At 27.8% G+C, this 19,075-nt stretch overlaps 1 protein-coding gene across 2 annotated transcripts in view; it reads left to right on the top strand.

The window, feature by feature from the left end:
- Positions 1 to 19,075, top strand: part of LOC106090195 (uncharacterized) — a 307,219-nt gene that overhangs the window by 177,057 nt on the left and 111,087 nt on the right. For both annotated transcript variants that reach the window (XM_059360529.1, XM_059360530.1), the window contains exon 4: positions 2,168 to 2,391. In XM_059360529.1, coding sequence (XP_059216512.1) covers positions 2,168 to 2,391 — 224 coding nt within the window. The remainder of the gene's footprint in view (positions 1 to 2,167; positions 2,392 to 19,075) is intronic.

Consider the following 19,075-nt stretch of genomic DNA (forward strand, 5'->3'; position numbering starts at 1 on the left):
GGGTTCCCAAGATTCGGCCCGCCCGAACTTAGCACGCTTTTTCTTGTTTTTCTTTTTTTTTTTTTTGTTTGTTGAAACATTAGTTATTCCTTTGTCCGCCGTCGGAGTCCGATTCCGGGCAAAATTGCTCCACTTCGACTTCTTTGCCGTGATTTAAACTCCATGGACTATTTCTTTCATCTTCGTTTTGTCGTCAGCAAAAGTTTAAAGTAATATTTTAAGGCATTAAAAATCGAGTTGCCAAAAATATTGTGTTCCCAAGCTTCTAAATGCTGCTGTTTGTACCCTACACTACTACTCTGGTACAGGATATAATAACTTAGTGCATCTGTTTGTAACACCCAAAAGGAAGAGAGGTAGACCCATTGATAAGTATACAGATCGAATCACTTTCTGATTCGATTTAGCTATGTCCGTTAACAAACAACAGGCAGCAATTTTTGTCCGATCGTCTTACGGTTTGGTACAGGCATGTTATCTGGCCTCGAAGCAAAACCTATTGAAATTGGAAAAAATGAGTTCAGATTTGGATATAGCTCCTATATATATATATATATATATATATATATATATATATATATATATATATTCGTCCGATTTGGTCTAAAATTGCAATAATGTGGTCATTTGTTAACCAATTTTATCGAAATTTGGTAGGAAGAATTTCTGCCACTACAAGCGCATTTATTGATCAGTCTTCCCAAAATTTTGCACAGCACTTTCCTCGACGACTATTACAATATCTAAGAAGTTTGCTCGAATCGGTTCAGATTTAGATATATCTCCCGATTTTGAGAATTATTGCAATAACCGATTCTTTTGAAATTTGGCAGGAAGGAATTCTATTGAAATCGTTTCAGATTTAGATAAAGCTCCCATATATGTATATCGCCCGATTTTCACTTCCAGAGCCACTGCAATCGCATTTTTCGACCGATCTTGCCAACATTTTGCACAACGCTTCCCTCGACGACTACGGCACTAACTAAGAAGTTTGATCGAAATCGTTTCAGACTTTCATATAGCTTCCATATATATGTTCGTCAGATTTTGGGTAATTTTCAATATTGTTGTCATGTGTCAACCGTAGTTACTAGAGTTTGAACATGTATGCTAGAAATTTGATACAGATTGTTTTCTTACCCATCTGAAAACTTCCGGCGAGGTCCATTAAAATTGGTTCAGATAAGATAAAGCTCCCACTTTGTACTTATAAGGTATGTGTAGGGTATCATACAGGCGGCACCGCCCGACTTTTGACCTTCCTTAATAGTTTTGTACGCTCCTAGGAATTTTAATTGCTACAGAGCTTTTTCCTTAGTTTTATTTCATCATTTTCAATGATTATTTCTCTTCCTCAAAATCGCAACACCCTAAAATATGCAACACTTTTTCCATGCATAGGTTGCTTATAACTAAAGAAAATATCAGACAATACTAAAAGTATTCTGGCACAATAGTTTCATTCATTTGAATTCTTCTTTATACAAAAAAAAAACTGGAAAACCATTCTCAAGAAACAACATTTGAGCTTTCGAATAATATTTTCTCTACTTGGCTTATCCCCAGTCTTTCCTTCTTTATAAAAATTATCATAGATGTTGTCATAGCATCTTGTGCGTATTTTTTTCTTGAAAAATTTTCATATACCTGCAGCTTTTTGCAGTTAATAAAAGCACTGTAGGTTAAAAAAAAAAAAAAAAAAAAAAAACTTTAGAAAATAAGGAATCTCTGGAAAAGTAAGAAAGCTACCACAGTTGCCAAAAGATAAGAGTCAGCTAGCAGTGACATATAGGGGAGCAAGGACTTTATGTTTCAAAGAACTTCTGCATCTTTTGGAGTTATTCAAGAACATAAAAAATATTGCATACATTTTTGCATGTTCTTTTGTTTATCAAATGTATTAAAAAGGTTGGTATGGTTTCAGGAAAAATATTTTATTAAAGAAAAGGTAAAAAAGAATTTACAACAATTAATGAAATGTACAAATCCATTCATATTCCTTTCTGTTTTTTGAAAGCCCCTTGGTGTCCCTTTGAAAACTTGATTTCAAAGGAAATGTACACTTTTCACACAAAAATTTCCATAGAAATTAAACTCGCTAAATATGTTTTTTTCTATTTTCATCTCATCTTTTTAAACTTTTGCGTTTTTTCTTCCTTTACAGATTACATGCAATCGTTGTGCAAAAATCATTTTCTACAGCAACTCTATCGAAAAATCGATGGTGCTGTACTTTGGTCGCAGAATGAACGAAATCTCGACTGTATCATCACCTTTCAAACGCATTCGATACTGCAGCGATTTATGTTACGCTTCGATATGCTGCAATTGGATTGCAATGACCATTTGTACGTGTATGATGGTGCCCATGCGGTGGCAACACCCAAGGTGAGTGAGCAAAATTGAAAACAAATCGAAACTAAGGGCTTTGTGAAGTATTAAAAAAATATATAGCATAAATCCTATGAAAAATAATCTAAAAATCAAAGCATACTTTGAGGGGCAAAAAATTTATCAAAGCCATTGAAAAAATTAAAAAAAATATAAAAAAAATGTCAAAATTGGCCCAACAATAAAATTTGTTTCCTAGAAAAATTTTCATGAAATTTATTTTTAATTTTTTGTTAAAATAAAAAAAGGAATAAAATAAAAATTTTGAATAAAAAAAATCATTACAAAAAAACAGCACCAAAATATCTAACTGGCTTTGTAGAAACTGCTAAACATATTTCATGGTGGTCACTCGTGATACACATATTTCACGGTGGTCACTCGTGGTACAAAGGTGCAGTATACGGCAGGGTTCCTGGAAATACGTAAAACAATGTACTTAAAGTACTTAATTTCGTACCAAAGCTTACTTTAAAGTGCAAAACTTACATCAAAAGCAACTAAATAAACAAAATTTATATTAGGATAAAATTATTGTACGTCAAATTTTGCAGAATTTAAGCTATTCCAAAAAAAAAAAAATCAAATAAAACAAGTAAAAAGGCATTGAGTTCGGTCGGGCAGAACTTTGAATTCCCACCACCACCTCGGCTATATATATTAACGACCTTACGGTCTTTATAGCAGCTTTATCATAATCTGGACCGATCTGGGCCAAATTAAAGATAGATGTCGAGGGGCCTAACGCTGTCCCAAGTTTCGGCGAAATCGGACAATAAATGCGCCCTTTATGCGCCCAAGACCTTAAATCGATAGATCGGTGTATATGGCAGCTATATCCAAATCTGGACCGATCTGGGCCAAATTGAAGAAGGATGCCGAAGAGCCTAACACAACTCACTGTCCCAAATTTTGGCTAAATCGGACAATAAATGCGCCCTTTATGCGCCCAAGACCTTAAATCGAAAGATCGATCTATATGGCAGCTATATCCAAATCTGGACCGATCTGGGCCAAATTGAAGAAGATTGCGAAGGGCCTAACGCAACTGTCCCAAATTTCAGCAAAATGTGGCTTTTATGAGCCTAAGACCCTAAATTGGCGGAACGGTCTGTATGGGGGCCATATGAAGATATAGTCCGATATAGCCCATCTCCGAACTTAACCTGCTTATGGATAAAAAAGGAATCTGTGCAAAGTTTCAGCTCAATATCTCTATTTTTAAAGGCTGTAGGGTGATTCAAAAAAAAAAAAAATTTCTATGACATGTCAGTGACCTGGGCTGCTAACAATTTATGGCAAATATTTCAAAAAATTTAAACAATTCTATAACGAATCAGAATATATAAAATTTCTCTAAAAATCAGAAAATTACCTGGGCTGACAACAGAAGTGCAAAGCAATTCAATAACGAATCGAAAAATGACTCGGGCTCATAACCTAGATCCAGATGCAAAATGTATTTAACAATGTTTCAAATGTTTCGATGTGTTGCAAACGAAATGACAAAATGAATATACCCCCATCCTTCGGTGGTGGATATAATTACAGCATACTTGAAAGCTTACATAAAAATTTAAAACTTGTGCCATATGTTTCAACAATTGTTTTTAATTCTGTTGTTAATCGGGAAATTAGTTAGACAGAATTTAACGCTTACGCATAAATTTCTAAAAAAAAAAAATTTTAAAAAATGTTCAGCAATTCCATAACAAATCGGTTCAACACAGAAGTCGACATGCACAATATTTAAAAATTAAAGCATACCTTAAGGGGTAAACATTTAAATTTTATGGTATACTCGTATATCAACTAATTTCTGCAATTCTATAACGAATTTGGAAGTTGCACAGACACAAAACAGACGTACTTATTTAATATTTATTTGCAAGTGGAAGTTTGCCCATGAACATTCCATTAAGACACAGTGACAAACTTCACACATATCAATAAGTACTGTCCGATTCAAGTTTAAGCCCAATGAAGAGGGATCTCCTTTTTATCATCGAGTCCTAAAGGCGTTCCGCAGTGTGACACCTTTGTGATAACCACCGTTGAAAATTTTGTCTTTGTTCTTGCCAGTATTCGAACCTATGTCTTCAACAACATAGGCAAACATTCAAACTTCTTTACTACGGTGGCCACTAACATTTATTTATTGCAAATAAATATAAAAAATAAATATAGCATACTTTAAAACTGACAAACAAATTTAATTTTTGGTATTGATTTCAACATATTTTAGCAATATAACATCGGAACAGATGTCCGTTGAAACACAAATTTGTTTTATGTTACCACATAAAAATTGGAGCACACTTTAAGGCTTACAGGAAAAATTCCAAATTTATGGCATATGTTCTAAAAATTCAACAACAAATAATACAAAAACCCACATCTTTAACTGCTTACAGAACACATATAAAAATTAAAGCATATTTTAGGGCTTATTCAAATAAAAATTCCAAATATGTTCTAAAAATTCAACAACAAATAAGACAAAAACCCCACTTCTTTAACTGCATACAGAATACATATAAAAATTAAAGTATATTTTAGGGTTTATTCAAATACTCTAAAATTTGTTGCTTATATTTGAACAAATTTCAACACGCTTAAAACTAATCCGAAAATCACACAATTTCACATATTGATGTACACATATTAAAGCATGTAGGCATTTCAATAAATTTGAACAATTTCATAAGGAATCAAAAAATTGCAGAGACAGCAGTCAAAATGAAAACTTTCTTGAAAATTATATAATACAATATAAGGTATACTTCAAACATTGTTACTAAATACAAAATTTCACTCATATTAATGAGTGCAGTCCGATTAAAGTTTAAACTCAATGATAAGTGGCCTCGTATTTTATGCCGGGTCCAAACGGCGTGCGGCATAGCAACACCAACTGGTAGAGAAGTTTTAGCATGACAGGATACCTTTAGAATGAAGCCATTATTGGTAAGGGGATAACCACCATTGACAAATTTGTTGATGTTCCGCCGAGATTTGAACCCAGGCATTCGGCGTCATAGGCGGACATGCTAACCTCTGTGCCACGGTAGCGTCCATTTAGACAATTTTTTAAAAGATGTTAAAAAACGACTAAGTCTCATGACGAAAGTTTACATGAAACACTTATTTAATATTGGTACCAAAAAATTAAAGCTTACACAAAAATATTATATAACAAATAAACATCTGAAAATGGCGAAAAACACAACATGCAAAATCTATTGTAAATTGGTATATACAAATTAAGGTATACTTTAAGGCTTAAACAAACAAATTTAAATATATGGCATATGCTTCAACAGAATTCAGTAATTCTATTTCCAAATGTGACTTTTACGACTATTACAGAATATAATTAAGAATTATAACAGAGGTGCATTAGCAATAATAAATATATGTGTATAAAAATTATAGCATCATTTAATATAAGTATAACAAATGAAGGCATACCTTAGGGTATGCTTAAAATTCCAAATTTATAGCATACATTTCAACCTAATTCAATTAAAAAAAAATTTTTTTTCTTTTATGACAATATGGCAATGTTTACCATTGCTTTGCTATTGAGAAAAAAAAAAACACAAAATAACCATTTAAAGAAATTTTGTTTTTAAATTGCATGATAAATGCAATGATATGATAAAATGCTAGTAATGCATTTTTGCTACCCCACGGCATAACATACGCTAACAAATTGTTTACCTTATGTGCCCGCACACTATGTATGTTATTGTTACACATGTACCAGTAAATGATTGTCGCATATTCACAAACGTGACATGATTCTTCGTTTATGCCCTCCTCCATATGATGGCGGATGTCTTAATTTTGTCATTCCGTTTGTAACACATCGAAATATTGATCTGAGATCCAACAAAATATATATATATATTCTTGATCGTCATGGCATTCTTATCCGATTTAGCCCTGTCCATACTGTCGAAAGCACTCTGACTTTCTAGGCCCTTGAAATTTTGCACGAATACTTTCTATTAGTGTGAGTCGGTTGGGATTATGAATGGGCTAAATCGGTCCATGTTTTGATATAGCTCCCATAAAAACCGAGCCTGGATCTTGACTTCTTCAGCCTTCTTCAGGGCTAGACGTTTGAAATGTCTTCCTTGGGGCTTTTGTCTGTCAATTCTACAATTCCCACGCATTTTTCCGCATCCTCCAGCACGCTTCTCGATCTGTACTTTGTTAGTGACACTTCTAAAGTCCTCCTATACGACCAACCGTCAGCCTCATGTTTTTCGAACCATGACTTCATATTTTTATGTTATGAATTTGAGTTCACTAGGACTAGGGAAACTTATTCATATAGAGATTTTGCCAGTCTCGACCATGATTTTTTGCTTTCGAGTGCTGTGATCATCGACTGGGAGCTGATATTTTGTATGGAAACTATCGATGAACTGAATTTCTACAGAGGAATATGTGTGACCTAAAGGAACTTACGCATCCACTCAAGACTAGAGAAGTATCCTCCAGATCGAAACCGTGGTTCTCCCGGGCAATTCGTTCAGCTATTCACAACAGGAATATGTCACATCGCAGGTGTAGACGTTTCAGGACGCCTGAGCTACATGTTGCCTTTCGGTCAGCAAGAGACCACGTCAATAAGTTGATTAAGATATCGAAGCAAGACTACTATTACAAACGCTTAACTTCTGCAATAGGCGTTCCAAGAGAACGTGGAAGGTTATTCGAGACATAGGAATTGGGAAAGATACTTGGAAAAGATACAAACTTGGACATCAATGGGCTTAACGACGCCTTTGTTAATGTCCCACAGATCCCTGTTGATCCCAATTTCTATGGCTTCAATTTCTCCCCCTCTCTCGATGACGACTCTGGTTTTGGCTTCAGCTGTATTGGTCCCGCCGTTGTCCTTGAGTGCATCGAGACTGTAAAGTCTAACGCTGTCGGATCTGATGGCATTGATCCTAGATTTGTAAGACTCTTGCTCCCCCTTATTATTCCTCATGTAACCTATGTTTTCAATAGGATTTTGACCACGAGTTACTTTCCATTAGCGTGGAAACATGCCATAGTCATTCCACTGCCTAAAAATTCCAAGGAATATAGACCAATTGCGTTTCTTTGTTACTTGTCAAAGGTCTTTAAGAAGTTGTTGTATTTGCAAATGTCGTCTTTTGCCAAAGAGAACTCTTTGTTATATGTGAGAAAGTCCGGGTTTCGACCTAACCACAGCTGCGTAACTGCATTGGCAGAGGTCACTGAGAGGATCAGGGTCAATTTGGAGAATGACAAGATAAATTTCCTTGTTCTTCTTGACCATTCTAAGGCATTTGACACTTTGGATCATTCCTTGTTATGTGATGGGATGAGACATCTTTACAATTTTTCTTCTACGTCCGTTCGTCTTATTTTAACGTACCTGTCACATCGCACTCAGTCCGTCAGTTATAGGACTTCTGTATCGTTACCTCTGCTAGTTTTAAAAGGTGTTCCTCAGGGATCAATTCTGGGTCCTCTTTTCATTGTACAGTAACGACTTGGCGAGTCAATTGTCTTATTGTGAGGTACATATGTACGCTGACGATGTACAAATATATATCGGCAGTCCGAGGGATGAGATTGCTGAAAACATACGTCTGCTTAATTATGATCTGTCAAGAGTCAGCACGTGGGCGAAAGCCAATGGCCTGTATCTCTACCCTTTAAAGTCCAAGTGTGTTGTTATCAGAAACAGGCTGTTACGTTTTTCATGTGATGTCGGTATATTCATTAACGACTCTAGATTGGAAATCGTTCCTCATGCAAATGACTTGGGCGTGGTTATTAAAAGCACTCTGACTTGGAGCAATTGCAATCTGGGCCACTCAGTCGGTTACTCCGCTGTGGGTTAGGTGTCTCTTGGCAAAGACTTATCATGTTCATGGCATTCTCTACGGATGTGAGTTATTTGCTAATTGCAACTCGGTAAGTAGACGTAAGCTAAACACCTTTTTTAATTGTTTCCGAATGGCATATGTTCATATTCGCTGTACGTCTCCAGAACTCACTTCCTAACGATCTGCAATTACTCAGTAACTCGGCAACATTTAAAACCAGACTTTGGAAACATTTTACTGCATTAAATTGATGAATGTTAAGACTCATTTATTTATTTATTTTTATTCTTGTATACTTACCTTAATTTCTTTTTTTTTTCGGATCAACTAAGTCTATTAATTTCTCTTTAATTGATAAATTCATTGTTGTTTTGTTTGTTTTTTTTCTTTTAAATTCAAATCTACAAAGCCACAAATGTTAGTTTTTTTTTCCTTAGTAGGCTATTCATTCAAAATCTGTGATGTATTGTATAGCTATAGATTCTTAGTTTTAAGTGTTTACTATGTACAATTGTTGGAGATATTACCCGCACTTTAATTATAAGAATTTGATATTCTTGTTATGCGGGTGTAAATAAATAAACTACAAATTACAAATTTGGAGACGATCGAATGAAAATTGCGACCTGTACTTTGTACACAAATTAACATAGACAGACAGACGGACATACCTTAATCGAATCAGAAAGGGATTCTGAGTCGATCGATGTAATTATCAATGGGTCTATCTCTCTTCCTTCTGTGTGATACAAAAAAATTCACCAAGTTATAATACCCTGAACTACAGTAATGGTGTAGGGTATAAATAAAACCAATACGAAAATATTAAAAAAAAAAAAGTAAAAAGACGTTAAGTTAGGCCGGGCCGAACTTTGGATACCCACCACCTCGGGTATATATATAAACCACCGTTCATCAATATAACGAAATTCAATTGTTCATTGTTCAATTGTGTACAACAAAAGTTTGATCTTTTCAGTAGCTATATCTAAAAATAAACCGATTGACGAAGGATGTCGAAGGACCTATCACAACTCACTGTCCCAAATTTCAGCAAAATCGGATAATAAATGTGGCTTTTATGATCCTAAAACCCTAAATCGGAGGATCGGTATATATGGCAGCTATATCCAAATCTGGACCGATCTTAGCCAAATTGACGAAAAATGTCGAAGGGCCTAACACAACTTACTGTCCCGAATTTCAGCAAAATCGGATATTAAATGTGGCTTTTATGGGCCTAAGACCCTAAATCTGAGGATCGGTCTATATGGCAGCTATATCCAAATCTGAACCGATCTGGGCCAAATTGACTTTGTACACAAATTAACATGGACAGACGGACAGACAGACAGATGGACATAGCTAAATTGAAGCAGAAAGTGATTCTGAGTCGATCGGTATACATATCAATAGGTCTATCTTTCTTCCTTCTGGGTGTCTCAAACAAATGCACTAAGTTTTAATACCCTGTACCACAGTAGTGGGACGAGAAAAAAATTCAAAATTCTAGTAGTCCAATATAAACCATTTTTGAACTTCAAACCCGCCAACAGACAAAAAAAAATTGTCCCAAGTTTTAGTTCTAAAGCTATCATTTCAAGGCCCAAAGGTCTCAATAAAACCTGAATGACCCATGTTACGTATAAGTAATATTCATTCAAATGGCTAAAAATAACATTGCGTATACGCCACCATTTCTTCACAGAAAACGTTTGTGTCATACCACTGTAGTTTGGCATAGCTCCGCCCGAGCTACATATACACATGTTTCGTATTCAATAGATGGTGGATGGCAACGGCCATAGTGAGGGAGAGGAGAGTAAGACACACTGGCAAAAAATGTTCAAAAATAAAATGAAGTTTTGAATACCATCAACGATGTGAAGAGACGTTTAAACGAGATGTGTAACATCATATTAAGATCGAAAGCACAAGAACCATCAACGAGCCAAAAACTGCGCAAACCAAGTGCCTGCCGGCTTTCTTTTGTTAAGTTAATAAAAGTGGGACATGCTTCACTGGTTGCCACAACGGACTTGTTCACACACACTTTTACTCATGCAAACAAACCAAAGCACTCAGAGACACCTACATACTCACCATGGCTTATGTATATATGCTCATACAAACACATGTTAACTCGCCTATTCAAGGCAAACGGATGTGCAAGAGGTGCTCCTAGAATGGCGGATACAGTATACAGTACTTGCACATATCTTCATACAGTGCCAGTAGAGTATGGAAAAATATGTATATAGACAAAAAAGCAGTCCAACAATTGGGTATATATGTTGCGATGCCATTAACTCAATTACTTGCATGAAATTTGTACTTTATGTAAAAAATTTAGTTGGTAAACATGGTGGTACAGTGGAAAAAGGTGTTGGACTTTTTTATATAAAGCACATATATTCTGCAAAATTCATCAGTCTGATGAAATCAACCTACAACCTATACAATAGGCATATTGAGCTGAACCTTTGCACACATTCTTGAATGAGCCAAATCGGACCATATTCGGATATAGCTGCCATGTAGATCGATAGGCTAATAAAGGGACTGAAGCCCATAAAAGCTTAATTTATTGCCCGATTTATATGAAATTGGAATCAGTGTAAGCCTCCCGACATACAATCTAAGTATGGTTCAGATCGGACTATGCTTAGGCATAGCTGCCATATAGACCGATCTGCCGAATTAGGGTATGAAGCACGTAAAAGCTTTATTTATTACCAGATTTCGCTGAAATTTGAGAAAGTGAGTTGTTTTAAGCCTCCCGATATCCGATACAAATATGGTTCAGATCGGAGCATATTTAATTGAAGCAGCCATAAACACCTATCTGCCGATTAAGGTTCTGAAGCCCTTAAAATCAGCTTTTATTACCGGATTTCACTGAAATTGGAAACAGTTGATTTCTTTAAGTCTTCCGACATCCGACTAAAGTATGGTTCATATCGGACCATATTTGGATATAGCAGCCATATACCCCGATCTGCCAATAAATTTAATTTAATTTAATTTAATTTAATTTAATTTAATTTAATTTAATTTAATTTAATTTAATTTAATTTAATTTAATTTAATTTAATTTAATTTAATTTAATTTAATTTAATTTAATTTAATTTAATTTAATTTAATTTAATTTAATTTAATTTAATTTAATTTAATTTAATTTAATTTAATTTAATTTAATTTAATTTAATTTAATTTAATTTAATTTAATTTAATTTAATTTAATTTAATTTAATTTAATTTAATTTAATTTAATTTAATTTAATTTAATTTAATTTAATTTAATTTAATTTAATTTAATTTAATTTAATTTAATTTAATTTAATTTAATTTAATTTAATTTAATTTAATTTAATTTAATTTAATTTAATTTAATTTAATTTAATTTAATTTAATTTAATTTAATTTAATTTAATTTAATTTAATTTAATTTAATTTAATTTAATTTAATTTAATTTAATTTAATTTAATTTAATTTAATTTAATTTAATTTAATTTAATTTAATTTAATTTAATTTAATTTAATTTAATTTAATTTAATTTAATTTAATTTAATTTAATTTAATTTAATTTAATTTAATTTAATTTAATTTAATTTAATTTAATTTAATTTAATTTAATTTAATTTAATTTAATTTAATTTAATTTAATTTAATTTAATTTAATTTAATTTAATTTAATTTAATTTAATTTAATTTAATTTAATTTAATTTAATTTAATTTAATTTAATTTAATTTAATTTAATTTAATTTAATTTAATTTAATTTAATTTAATTTAATTTAATTTAATTTAATTTAATTTAATTTAATTTAATTTAATTTAATTTAATTTAATTTAATTTAATTTAATTTAATTTAATTTAATTTAATTTAATTTAATTTAATTTAATTTAATTTAATTTAATTTAATTTAATTTAATTTAATTTAATTTAATTTAATTTAATTTAATTTAATTTAATTTAATTTAATTTAATTTAATTTAATTTAATTTAATTTAATTTAATTTAATTTAATTTAATTTAATTTAATTTAATTTAATTTAATTTAATTTAATTTAATTTAATTTAATTTAATTTAATTTAATTTAATTTAATTTAATTTAATTTAATTTAATTTAATTTAATTTAATTTAATTTAATTTAATTTAATTTAATTTAATTTAATTTAATTTAATTTAATTTAATTTAATTTAATTTAATTTAATTTAATTTAATTTAATTTAATTTAATTTAATTTAATTTAATTTAATTTAATTTAATTTAATTTAATTTAATTTAATTTAATTTAATTTAATTTAATTTAATTTAATTTAATTTAAATTAATTTAAATTAATTTAATTTAATTTAATTTAATTTAATTTAATTTAATTTAATTTAAATTAATTTAATTTAATTTAATTTAATTTAATTTAAATTAATTTAAATTAATTTAATTTAATTTAATTTAATTTAATTTAATTTAATTTAATTTAATTTAATTTAATTTAATTTAATTTAATTTAATTTAATTTAATTTAATTTAATTTAATTTAATTTAATTTAATTTAATTTAATTTAATTTAATTTAATTTAATTTAATTTAATTTAATTTAATTTAATTTAATTTAATTTAATTTAATTAATTTAATTTAATTTAATTTAATTTAATTGAATTGAATTGAATTGAATTGAATTGAATTGAATTGAATTGAATTGAATTGAATTGAATTGAATTGAATTGAATTGAATTGAATTGAATTGAATTGAATTGAATTGAATTGAATTGAATTGAATTGAATTGAATTGAATTGAATTGAATTGAATTGAATTGAATTGAATTGAATTGAATTGAATTGAATTGAATTGAATTGAATTGAATTGAATTGAATTGAATTGAATTGAATTGAATTGAATTGAATTGAATTGAATTGAATTGAATTGAATTGAATTGAATTGAATTGAATTGAATTGAATTGAATTGAATTGAATTGAATTGAATTGAATTGAATTGAATTGAATTGAATTGAATTGAATTGAATTGAATTGAATTGAATTGAATTGAATTGAATTGAATTGAATTGAATTGAATTGAATTGAATTGAATTGAATTGAATTGAATTGAATTGAATTGAATTGAATTGAATTGAATTGAATTGAATTGAATTGAATTGAATTGAATTGAATTGAATTGAATTGAATTGAATTGAATTGAATTGAATTGAATTGAATTGAATTGAATTGAATTGAATTGAATTGAATTGAATTGATTGAATTGAATTGAATTGAATTGAATTGAATTGAATTGAATTGAATTGAATTGAATTGAATTGAATTGAATTGAATTGAATTGAATTGAATTGATTGAATTGAATTGAATTGATTGAATTGAATTGAATTGAATTGAATTGAATTGAATTGAATTGAATTGAATGAATTGAATTGAATTGAATTGAATTGAATTGAATTGAATTGAATTGAATTGAATGAATTGAATTGAATTGATTGAATTGAATTGAATTGAATTGAATTGAATTGAATTGAATTGAATTGAATTGAATTGAATTGAATTGAATTGAATTGAATTGAATTGAATTGATTTGAATTGAATTGATTGAATTGAATTGATTGAATTGAATTGAATTGAATTGAATTGAATTGAATTGAATTGAATTGAATTGAATTGAATTGATTGAATTGAATTGAATTGAATTGAATTGAATTGAATTGAATTGAATTGAATTGAATTGAATTGAATTGATTGAATTGATTGAATTGAATTGAATTGAATTGAATTGATTGAATTGATTGAATTGAATTGAATTGATGAATTGAATTGATTGAATTGAATTGAATTGAATTGAATTGAATTGAATTGAATTGAATTGAATTGAATTGAATGAATTGATTGAATGAATTGAATTGAATTGAATTGAATTGAATGAATTGAATTGAATTGAATTGAATTGATTGAATTGAATTGAATTGAATTGAATTGAATTGAATTGTTGAATTGAATTGAATTGAATTGAATTGATTGAATTGAATTGAATTGAATTGAATTGAATTGAATTGATTTGAATTGAATTGAATTGAATTGAATTGAATGATTGAATTGAATTGAATTGAATTGAATTGATTGAATTGAATTGAATTGAATTGAATTGAATTGAATTGAATTGATTGAATTGAATTGAATTGAATTGAATTGAATTGAATTGATGAATTGAATTGAATTGAATTGAATTGAATTGAATTGAATTGAATTGAATTGAATTGAATTGAATTGAATTGAATTGAATTGAATTGAATTGAATTGAATTGAATTGATTGAATTGAATTGAATTGAATTGAATTGAATTGAATTGTTGAATTGATTGAATTGAATTGATTGAATTGAATTGAATTGAATTGAATTGATTGAATTGAATTGAATTGAATTGAATTGATTGAATTGAATTGAATTGAATTGAATTGAATGAATTGAATTGAATTGAATTGAATTGAATTGAATTGAATTGAATTGAATTGAATTGAATTGAATTGAATTGATTGAATTGAATTGAATTGAATTGAATGATTGAATTGAATTGATTGAATTGAATTGAATTGAATTGAATTGAATTGAATTGAATTGAATTGAATTGAATTGAATTGAATTGATTGAATTGAATTGAATTGAATTGAATTGAATTGAATTGATTGAATTGAATTGAATTGAATTGAATTGAATTGAATTGTTGGAATTGATTGGTTGAATTGATTGATTGAATTGAATTGAATTGAATTGAATTGAATTGATTGAATTGAATTGAATTGAATTGAATTGAATTGAATTGAATTGAATTGAATTTGAATTGAATTGAATTGAATTGAATTGAATTGATTGAATTGAATTGAATTTGAATTGAATTGAATTGAATTGATTGAATTGAATTGAATTGAATTGAATTGAATTGATTGATTGAATTGATTGATTGAATTGAATTGAATTGAATTGAATTGAATTGATTTGAATTGATTGAATTGAATTGAATTGAATTGAATTGGTTTGAATTGAATTGAATTGATTGTTGTTGATTGAATTGAATTGAATTGAATTGTTTGAATTGATTGAATTGATTGATTGATTGTTTGAATTGATTTGATTTGAATTGATTGTATTGATTGAATGAATTGAATTGAATTGTTTGAATTGAATTGAATTGAATTGAATTGAATTGTTGATTGATTGAATTGAATTGAATTGAATTGAATTGATTTGAATTGATTGATTGAATTGAATTGAATTGAATTGAATTGATTTGTTGAATTGAATTGAATTGAATTGAATTGAATTGATTGATTGGTTTTGATTGAATTGTTGAATTGAATTGATTGAATTGAATTGAATTGAATTGAATTGAATTGAATTGAATTGAATTTGATTGAATTGAATTGATTGAATTGAATGTTTGAATTGAATTGAATTGAATTGAATTGAATTGAATTGAATTGAATTGAATTGAATTGAATTGAATTGAATTGAATTGAATTGATTGAATTGAATTGAATTGAATTGAATTGAATTGAATTTGAATTGAATTGAATTGAATTGAATTGAATTGAATTGAATTGAATTGTATTGAATTGAATTGAATTGAATTGATTGATTGTTGAATTGAATTGAATTGAATTGAATTGAATTGAATTGATTGAATTGATTGAATTGATTGAATTGTTGAATTGAATTGAATTGAATTGAATTGATTTGAATTGAATTGAATTGATTGATTGAATTGAATTGAATTGAATTGAATTTGAATTGAATTGATTGGTTGAATTGAATTGAATTGAATTGTTGAATTGAATTGATTGATTGTTGTGATTGGTTTGTTTGATTGAATTGTTTGAATTGATTGAATTGATTGAATTGATTGATTGATTGATTTGAATTGATTTGAATTGAATTGAATTGAATTGAATTGATTTGAATTGATTGAATTGTTTGAATTGAATTGAATTGAATTGATTTGAATTGTTTGAATTGAATTGTATTGATTTGATTGAATTGAATTGAATTGAATTGAATTGAATGAATTGTTGATTGAATTGAATTGAATTGAATTGAATTGAATTGATTGAATTGAATTGAATTGAATTGAATTGAATTGAATTGAATTGAATTGAATTGAATTGTTTGATTGATTGATTGAATTGAATTGATTGAATTGATTGATTGAATGAATTGATTGAATTGAATTGAATTGTTGAATTGAATTGAATTGAATTGATTGAATTGAATTGAATTGAATGAATTGAATTGAATTGAATTGAATTGAATTGAATTGTATTTGATTGAATTGATTGTTGAATTGAATTGATTGAATTGATTGGTATTGTTTGGTTTGTTGAATTGTTTGAATTGAATTGATTGATTTGAATTGTTTGATTGAATTGAATTGTTTGAATTGAATTGAATTGAATTGAATTGAATTGATTGAATTGAATTGAATTGAATTGAATTGAATTGAATTGATTGAATTGAATTGTATTGAATTGAATTGGATTGAATTGAATTGAATTGAATTGAATTGATTGAATTGAATTGAATTGAATTGATTGATTGAATTGATTTGAATTGAATTGAATTGATTGATTGAATTGAATTGAATTGAATTGATTGTTTTGATTGAATTGAATTGTTGAATTGAATTGAATTGTTTGAATTGATTGGAATTGAATTTGATTGAATTGAATTGAATTGAATTGAATGATTGAATTGAATTGAATTGAATTGAATTGAATTGATTGAATTGAATTGAATTGAATTGAATTGAATTGAATTGAATTGAATTGAATTGAATTGAATTGAATGAATGAATTGATTGAATTGAATTGAATTGAATTGAATTGAATTGAATTGAATGAATTGAATTGAATTGAATTGAATTGAATTGATTTGATTGTTGAATTGAATTGATTGATTGAATTGAATTGAATTGATTGAATTGTATTGAATTGAATTGAATTGAATTGAATTGAATTGAATTGATTGAATTGAATTGATTGAATTGAATTGAATTGATTGAATTGAATTGAATTGTTTTGATTGAATTGAATTGTTGATTGATTGAATTGAATTGATTGAATTGAATTGATTGAATTGATTGAATGTTTGAATTGAATGATTGTTTGAATTGAATTGAATTGAATTGAATTGAATTGAATTGATTGAATTGATTGAATGATTGAATTGAATTGAATTGAATTGAATTGATTGAATTGAATTGATTTGAATTGAATTGAATTGAATTGGATTGAATTGAATTGATTGAATTGAATTGAATTGAATTGAATTGAATTGAATTGAATTGATTGAATTGGTTTTGATTGATTGAATTGTTTTGAATTGAATTGAATTGAATTGATGGTTGAATTGTTGAATTGAATTGATTGTTTTGAATTGATTTGATTGTGAATTGTTTGAATTGATTGAATTGTTTGAATTGATTGAATTGATTGAATTGAATTGAATTGATTGATTGATTGATTGAATTGAATTGAATTGTTGAATTGAATTGAATTGTTTGATTGATTGAATTGATTGATTGTTTGATTGAATTGAATTGAATTGATTGATTGTTGAATTGATGTGTTTTGAATTGAATTGAATTGAATTGAATTGAATTGAATTGATTGAATTGAATTGATTGAATTGAATTGAATTGAATTGAATTGAATTGATTGAATTGATTGAATTGAATTGAATTGATTGAATGTTGAATTGCATTGAATTGAATTGAATTGAATTGAATTGAATTGTGAATTGAATTGAATTGAATTGAATTGAATTGAATTGAATTGAATTGAATTGAATTGAATTGAATTGATTGAATTGAATTGAATTGAATTGAATTGAATTGATTGATTGTTGAATTGAATTGATTGATTGAATTGAATTGAATTGAATTGAATTGAATTGAATTGATTTGAATTGATTGTTGAATTGATTGAATTGATTGAATTGATTGATTGATTGATTGAATTGAATTGAATTGAATTGAATTGAATTGAATTGAATTGAATTGATTGATGATTGAATTGATTGAATTGGATTGATTGATTGATTTGAATTGAATTGAATTGAATTGAATTGAATTGTTTGAATTGAATTGAATTGAATTGAATTGAATTGAATTGATTTGAATTGATTGTTGATTGAATTTGATTTGAATTGAATTGAATTGAATTGAATTGAATTGAATTGAATTGAATTGATTGATTGATTGAATTGATTGATATTGAATTGAATTGTGTTTGATTTGAATTGAATTGAATTGAATTGAATTGAATTGAATTGAATTGAATTTGAATTGAATTGTTTGAATTGGATTGAATTGAATTGAATTGAATTGAATTGAATTGAATTGAATTGATTGAATTGATTGAATTGAATTGAATTGAATTGAATTGAATTGATTGAATTGAATTGAATTGAATTGAATTGATTGAATTGAATTGAATTGAATTGAATTGAATTGAATTGAATTGAATTGAATTGAATTGATTGATTGGAATTGATTGAATTGAATTGATTGTTTGAATTGAATTGAATTGAATTGAATTGAATTGAATTGAATTGTGATTGATTGAATTGAATTGAATTGAATTGAATTGAATTGAATTGATTTGAATTGAATTGAATTGAATTGATTGAATTGAATTGAATTGATTTGATTGATTGAATTGGATTGAATTGAATTGAATTGAATTGAATTGAATTGAATTGAATTGAATTGAATTGTGATTGAATTGAATTGAAT

This window comes from Stomoxys calcitrans, chromosome 1 (genome assembly GCF_963082655.1).
Source record: "Stomoxys calcitrans chromosome 1, idStoCalc2.1, whole genome shotgun sequence".
NCBI lineage: Eukaryota > Metazoa > Arthropoda > Insecta > Diptera > Muscidae > Stomoxys > Stomoxys calcitrans.